Source organism: Tupaia chinensis, unplaced genomic scaffold, assembly GCF_000334495.1.
Source record: "Tupaia chinensis unplaced genomic scaffold, TupChi_1.0 Scaffold000248_1, whole genome shotgun sequence".
Taxonomy (NCBI): domain Eukaryota; kingdom Metazoa; phylum Chordata; class Mammalia; order Scandentia; family Tupaiidae; genus Tupaia; species Tupaia belangeri.
The window spans coordinates 127,744-135,109 of NW_006159726.1; the positions used below are offsets into that span (position 1 = coordinate 127,744).

Sequence of the window (7,366 nt, forward strand, 5' to 3'; positions counted from 1 at the left end):
ATGGTCACATATTTTGACAATGACAGTAGGTCCAAGACCTCCTTCCCCAGCATATACTAGAAAAAAAATCCCTTCTGTAAAACAGTGTTGAGTATTCATTTCTATTTCATCCTCAGTTTAAAGAAATATCACGCTAGGAGGCCGGTGGGTGGCATAGCAGTAAAACGCAATGCTCTGTGGGCCTAATCCACATGGGAAGGTTCCAGGTTTGTGTCCAGAGACCTTCCTGAGTAACCAGGCATACATGTGTCCATGATCTGGGACTGGCTGAGACTGTAGTGGATTGTGGTGTAAAGACCCTTTTGGGGGTTCTCTCTCTCTCGCTCTCTCTCTCTCTCTCGTCTCTTTCACTCACGGAAGAAACTAATAAATAATAGAAAAAAGAAAATAAAAACCCATTTTAGATATAGCTATACCAATAAATGGTTAAGAAGAGTCCAGTCAGAATTTTCTCTCCCCTTTTACATCTCACAAACCTACAAGTTGGGCACTTTTACAAGGAGACAAAGGAAAGAGGCTGAAGCTATGTGCTTCCTTAGACCAGTGCTAGGCTGCCTGGAAGGTTCCAGTCAATTGGAGAGAATCTGTGAACATGTAGGTACCCCAGGCAGGCAGATTCACCCAGAGCTAGCAGGAGAGAAACAAGGGTCAGTGTAACAGTTCCCAATATTTGAGTCACCCAAGGGTCACCTACATGAATGTTGTCCTATCCCCGAACCAGATACCTGTACTGTTGTCGTTTTTTAATATGTTTCCTTAGGTCAGTCTTAAGTTGCCTCTCTATTATTTTTATCATAGCCTCTTCCTAACAGTGATATCTGTGAAATCACAAAGAAAAATCATGCTTTTTAAACTACAAAACTCTTAAAATGAACATATTCCCCTGAATTCTGGATAACATTGAACATCACAGGAAGTCCATTAGCAATTTTGTGTCCCACTTGGAGAAACTCTCTTGAAATATGCCATAACATTGAACATCACAGGAAGTCCATTAGAAATTTTGTGTCCCTCTTGGAGAAATTCTCTTGAAATATGGCCCACTGCATAGAATCAAGGGCTGCCTCCTTTTGCAAATCTTTCCATCTACAACAGATTTAAAGAGTGGGGGGTGGGGGAGAGGCAGGGGTACCAGCATGTTCCAAGAGGTATAAAAGGGTGGAGAGACACTTTGCTGATGTGTTTTGAGACTGAAGATGCTTGTGTAAGGCTGATTTTTTTATGTTTACAGTGAGAATCAGAGAGAGGGAAGGAGGGAGAGTGCTGTCTCCATGAGATTTTTCTCTCTAATCCTTTAATGCCTCTTCCTTCTGTCCTGGCAGATCTTCCCTGGAGCCGAGGGATGGCCACTACCCAAGTACCTGGGCTCCTGTGGCAGATTGTTTCTCAGCACCAGCACCAGGCCTCTGCAGGAATTCTACGGTGCACCCCCAGATCAGGCAGCTGACCTTGCCTACCAGCTCCTCAGTGTCCTGGAGTCTCTGAGGAGCAATGATTTGAACTATTTCTTCTACTTCACCCATGTTGACGCAGGCGTGTTTGGCATCTTTAACAACGGGCATCTGTTCATCCGGGATGCCAGCACACTGGGCATCATTGACAAGCAGGAAGGTACTCAGCATGGGCCGGGCTGAGCAGCTGTCAGAGAGGAAGTCAGGGTGACAGGGGCAAGGGAGGAGTGGGGGAAGGAAGGTCACAAAATAAAGCCTTTTCAGTCTCTGTGTTAAAAGAGCAATCCAAGTTGGAGAGTGTTAACTGTCATGTAAAAGGTCACTCACCTCTATTTGGGTCTCTGTTCCAGCTTCATCTCCAAAGGGTAACTAGGCTTGACCTTGTCCCAGGGCAGTACTGTTGTCCAGTTGGGCCTATGTGGCCTGAAGACCTGCCTTGTCCCTCTTCACACACGTAATTCCTGGGTCCATCTTCCACTTAGAGTTGTTCCCACCAGATGTTTTCAAACTTTATCTAAACCTTATATATGTCGCTGGTTCACTGATACATTTTGAAATCCATTTTGGCACATTTGCTTTTTATAAAGTTTTCAAATTAAAAATCATGGAACCAACTGAGCATGTGAGTGAATCATGTTTCTCACTCTGTGCAAATGCTCATAGAACTCTTTGAACACCCCGACCTCTAACAGTGACTAAATTTTCTGAGCCCAATAATAAGACAAAGGATTTTCTTTTCCAATTTCTGATTTCGTTTATATGAGAAGGCCTGTAAACATAGATAAATTAAACTACACTTACTTCCCGATTTGCCTTTATTAAGGAGAATCAGAGTCAGCTAGGTAGTGTAGCAATAACGTGCTACTCTAGCAATGCTGGATCCATTGGGAAGATCCAAGGCCTGGTTCCTCCATTACCCTATAAACTTCAGGCATACATACTAGTGATCCTGACTGACTGGGAAGGCTGGGGGGAGGGGGGTCATGCAGTGTTTGTCTTTCTTGGGCTCTCTTTCTCTCTCTGACTCTTACTCCCACTCTCACAAAAGAAAGAAAACCTATTGAAAATTGTTTTTCTAAAAAAACAATGAAGAAATTAGGCTGTTTCCAGAATATTCAGCATATGTAGATCACCAAAAGTCAGTCCTACTACAACCCACTGAATGCATATTCCGGATTACCTGTTTTTTTCCTCCTGACTTTGTATATTAAAAGGTCAAATGAAACCAGTCCCAATCATTTCCTGAGTTCCCTAATTCAGTAATAACAGGAAAATAACAGTATGGTTATGATCCCTACAATTATAAGCCTAATTTCTGGTAGAGATAAATGGGTTTTCCATGCCCAGGCCTCAACCTATTGTAGCAGAGAGAGTTCCTCCCATGTTGTTCTCAGAAGGGACCATTGTGTCTCTGAGTCTTAAATTGGCTGGTGACAGGGAAATGCTAGGAGACTAAACTACTTGGCCCATGAATTCTAATTAGTGGCGCCCTCCCCCAAAGAGAACAGGTTGTGAGGGTGTGTAATTTTTTTCCATTTCTCTTCTAGGCAGCCAAGCAGCCGCCAGGGCAGGAGAGAATAAAGACATATTTAGCTGCCTGGTTTCTGGCTGTCAGGTTCAGCTGCCCCCCTGTGACTCCATCCCTGAGAAGCAGAGTTTGGTGCTAGTGTGTCAGCAGTTGCTCCCTCGACTTCTCCAAGGAAAATTTCCCTCCCCGGTGCAGGAAGAAATAGACTCTACTCTTGCTCAGTGTGGAGAGGACACCCACCCAGACTCTGAAGTCCTTGGGGCTGGCAGCCGACTAAAGGACATCTTGAGGCCTCTGAGAACCTGTGACCCCAAGTTTGCCTACCGCTACCCAGACTGCAAGTATAATGATAAATTCTGAGAGGCTGGAGCTGAGCTGGCCTCAGAGGACAGCATGCTGAGCCTTCCATTTCCACGGTTGGGTCATTCCAAGATTCACAAAACTGCTTTGTTTTAATCTTAAGGAGAAATGCACATCGATTTTCCAGGGACTGAGGAACACTCCAACTACCAGAGGGGAGCTAGACAAGACCATGCAACTGCCCTGCTGGCCAGGACAGCATGGTAGAGCCCAGGGACACACTTCAGAGTACCTGGGTGCGGACACTCACTGGATGTCTTTGAGCCTCAATTTCCTTTCTTCTGCACCATACTCTTGTGGAGGTGAAAGAAGACTGAGAACCACAGGTTTGGATTCTCTGGTGGGCCTGAAAACATACCAGCCATGTGCATGCTGCCCAAGATTCTGACCAGTTGGAGGACTGGGGAGAGGGATCCCAGAATGACAAGACCTTGTTGAGTGTCTTCTTTCTCCCTCTCATGCATATGCGTGTGCTCTATAAAAAAAAAAAAAAAAAGAAGAAGAAGAAGAAGAAGAAGAAGAGAGAGAAATGTGAGGGGGACTTGGGACATATGCTCACTACCCCCAGCCATGTGGTTTCAAAGTACATTCCAGAAGCATGCACATGCCAGGAGGCTGATGTGAAGGGAAGACAGGGCTACTGGCTTCTACCACGTTATACTTGGACAGGAGGGCTCCCCTTCCTGCTTGCTGTGTGCCCTGCTGCACCGCCACACCATCATGGGGTAAGAAGACTACAGGACCAGGGAAGTGCCATCTACAACATGCTTCTGGCTCCCCACTACTTCTCTCTGGGTGCTGGGACTCCATACACATTCAAGTGAGGCATCTCATGATATGGGAAGGAGCTGGGAGAAGAAGAGAAGAGGACCTTCTGGAAGCCAGTGTACAAGTCCAAGTCCTCTAAGAAACTGCATGAAGACAGGATTAAATGACTCCAGTTCAAGACTTTAAAAACTATGCAAATTTTCATTCAAACTTGCTTGTCAGGGTTAACCAACAGAAGATATTTTACTCAAGTTCATTAGTTTGCTTCACGCCTTTTAAATATTTAGTCACGTGGTATGGGGGCCTCCATGTATACTCTTGCCCCAGTCCCTTAAATAGTAGTGGGAGTTCTTCTGGACCTTTGTCCAGCTTCGCTGACAGCCCTCTATCCCCAGGGACTTCTCATTCTACCTCCTCTTTACTACCTCTAAATCAGCTCCTTTAAGGTCAGAACACGTGGCCTAGCAGGCTTCACTATACAGATGGGAAAACTGAAGCTCAGAAAGGAAGAATGATTTGTTAGAATAGTTCCAGAACCCCCCCCCCTACCAGTCCATGCTTCTCTTGCCTTCTATATTAGCCTCTGAATCTCACCCTCTACTACCCAACTCTGGTCCTTTTTTTCACATTTAAAAATAGACCCCCAAAAAAGCCCAATTTTGTGGTGTACTAGGTTGCCTTTGGGGTTTGCCTTTCAACTGCTCTAAGAGCTGACAGTGACAATGCAAATGAGGCTTGTGGAAGAGCAGGTTTGGTTGCCTAAAAATACAGAAGATGGCTGTCTTCTGCTTTTGTTTGGAGAGTGACTATTGCCTACCATTCCCATCTGGACAGTCGCCATTCATTCTCCCTGCTGGCCTGATTGCAGCAATGTCCACCCAGCTAGCCACCTAACTAGGGCCCAGGAAAGACACCACAACCCCCTAGTTATTCCAGAGCTCCACATGGAGAGAGAATTGCCATAAAGCCTCTGATGCACGAACCAGGCCCCCACCTACATCTTTCAGTCTAGGTGATTTTCCACTACAAAATGCTTTGTTGAAATAAGGGATATTGAATGAGATCCCCAAAGAGCCCAGAAATGGTCCCTGCATGATGTCAGCACATGCCCTGAGATAATTATCTTAGACAGTTATCTTGAGTTATCCTGTGGTTAACAGAAATAACTGGTGGAAGGCAGAACTTTCAGCAAAGCATGGTCTGCATCCATTGGTTTTCTCTTTCTCTGCTTTTCTGGTCCCACTCTAATGACATTATCACACCCAAAGGCCCCACCCTGGAAAACCATGAAAAGGATTCAGTTTTCACTTATCTAACCTTTACAACACAATCAAATCCCAAAATGTGAATTTCTGGAGGATATCCAGTCACCATCCATTAAGACCAAATTCCCAAACAAGAAACTTCAGAGGACAAATCAGGGCCCAAACCATAATAAACCCACCTCTAATCCTTCAAGCACATGTCTGCTCACCTGCCCAGGTGTGGGTGGGGCAAGCACTTGCTCCTCCTCTCCTTCAGACCAGTCATCTGAGACTCAGGAATATTACCTTAAAATCATCTTGTTATCCCTGGAGCTGCTGAGTATGGGCAGGAAATAAAAGCCCAGGTCCCTCCTGAATCTGGAGGATATCTTGTGCCCTGCTTGACTGAAATTCAGTAGAGAGTAAAGAACAAGACCACCAAAATGTCCTCTGGGAGGTTGTTGGGAAATTTGGTTTTGGTACAAATTATAACAAAACTCTGTGTGTGCACGCAGCTGTGTTCACATCACAGTATAGGCAGAACTAACAGAGGCAGCCCAGAGCTTAGACAGGGCCCACATATGTGTAGGAATGGCCTAACATGGCTCCCCAGCTAGCAACTTTTTCAGGTTCAGGAAGTTACAGAGTCTCTGTTCTCATACCCTTTCATGACAGAGCAAATATGTTGTTCTCGTCAACACACCTGAGGACAAAGGGCCTCACTCATGTCCTCTGTGCAGTGGACACAGCACTGAGCTGCCCAGATCTCTTTTTAAGGAAGAGCTCTCTTCCCAGCTCAAGGGTGTGGATGGCAAGCAGCTTTAGCTGCCAGCCTTTTTGGGCTATGCCTCAGCCACACAGAGCTGCTTCACTTGAGGGCACAATCTTCCTAGGGCACATGCATAGCCAGTGACAAGGCCTGGCAAGTTATGAAGGCCTGGCCCTTTTAGCCCTCTGAGCAATAACCCTGGCAGGCAATTCTCATTCCAGAACTCCTCACCGAGCTATTAGAAATCTTGAGAAGAGAAAATTATCCAGGGGAGCTCAAATGCCATCACGTGTATTCTTATAAGAGAGAGGCAGAGGGCCAGCCCATGGTGTGGTAGTTAAGGCAGCTGGATACCACATGGCCGACCCCACAGTTTGAGTCTCAGACCAAGCAGCTTGAAAGACATGTCAGGTGCTTGTAGGTGCATGCTCAAAACTCTCAAATGGAGGGAGAAATGGAAAATGGATTGTGGCATGACCATGCCCCATGGGGGAGAGGGTGCTTTCTTACTCCTGTTCCACCCATCTCTCTCCAGTGAACACGTGTGCCCTCTGGCAAAGTTTAAAATTTAAAAAGAAAGATAGAAGCAGAGGGTGTTTTGAGACAGAAGAGAGAGTGATGTGAAAATGGAGGAAGAGATTGTGGTGATGTGGCCACAGGCCAAGAAATTCTGGCAGCCACCAGAAGCTCAAAGAGCCAAGAAACAGATTCTCCTCCAAAACCTCTGGAGGGAGTGAGGCCCTGCCAACATAAGGCCCTGTCAATACCTTGATTGTAACCCAGTGAAAATGACTTCAGATTTCTGGCCTCCAGAACTGTGAGAGAATAAATTTCTATTGTTTTGAGCCATATACTTTGTAGTAATTTGTTACAACACCCACAGGAAACTAATACACACTCCAACGTCTACCTTAGTATTTGCTTCCAGATAACTCAATCTGCAGCACTGATTCATTCCAAAGCAGGACCCAGGGAATGTGTGATGCATCCTTATCCAGGGCTAAGGGTTTTGTTCCTCCACTTATGACGTTACATGCATCATTTAAGACTCTGAGTCCAACTTTGAGCTGAAGATTTCCCTGACAGCCCAGTCCCCAAAGATCTCCTTTCTGAATCCTGTCTTTGAACTGCTGATCTGTGCCCCATTTGAGGCTAATCCCAAAGATATCCCAGAGAGATCTGTGTCCCACTCTCTCATCCAATTGGGTGCTCTCTGAAGATGGTGGCAACATGAGGCACTTTATAT

The 7,366-nt window shown here is 45.6% G+C and overlaps 1 protein-coding gene across 1 annotated transcript in view; it reads left to right on the forward strand.

Moving 5' to 3' along the window:
- Nucleotides 1–6,484, forward strand: part of DIPK2B (divergent protein kinase domain 2B) — a 69,659-nt gene extending 63,175 nt beyond the window's left edge. Inside the window, exons 4-5 of the mRNA XM_006148859.1 lie at nucleotides 1,323–1,611; nucleotides 2,999–6,484. Coding sequence (XP_006148921.1) covers nucleotides 1,323–1,611; nucleotides 2,999–3,339 — 630 coding nt within the window. The 3' untranslated portion in view covers nucleotides 3,340–6,484. The remainder of the gene's footprint in view (nucleotides 1–1,322; nucleotides 1,612–2,998) is intronic.
- Nucleotides 6,485–7,366: the final 882 nt, after the last annotated feature.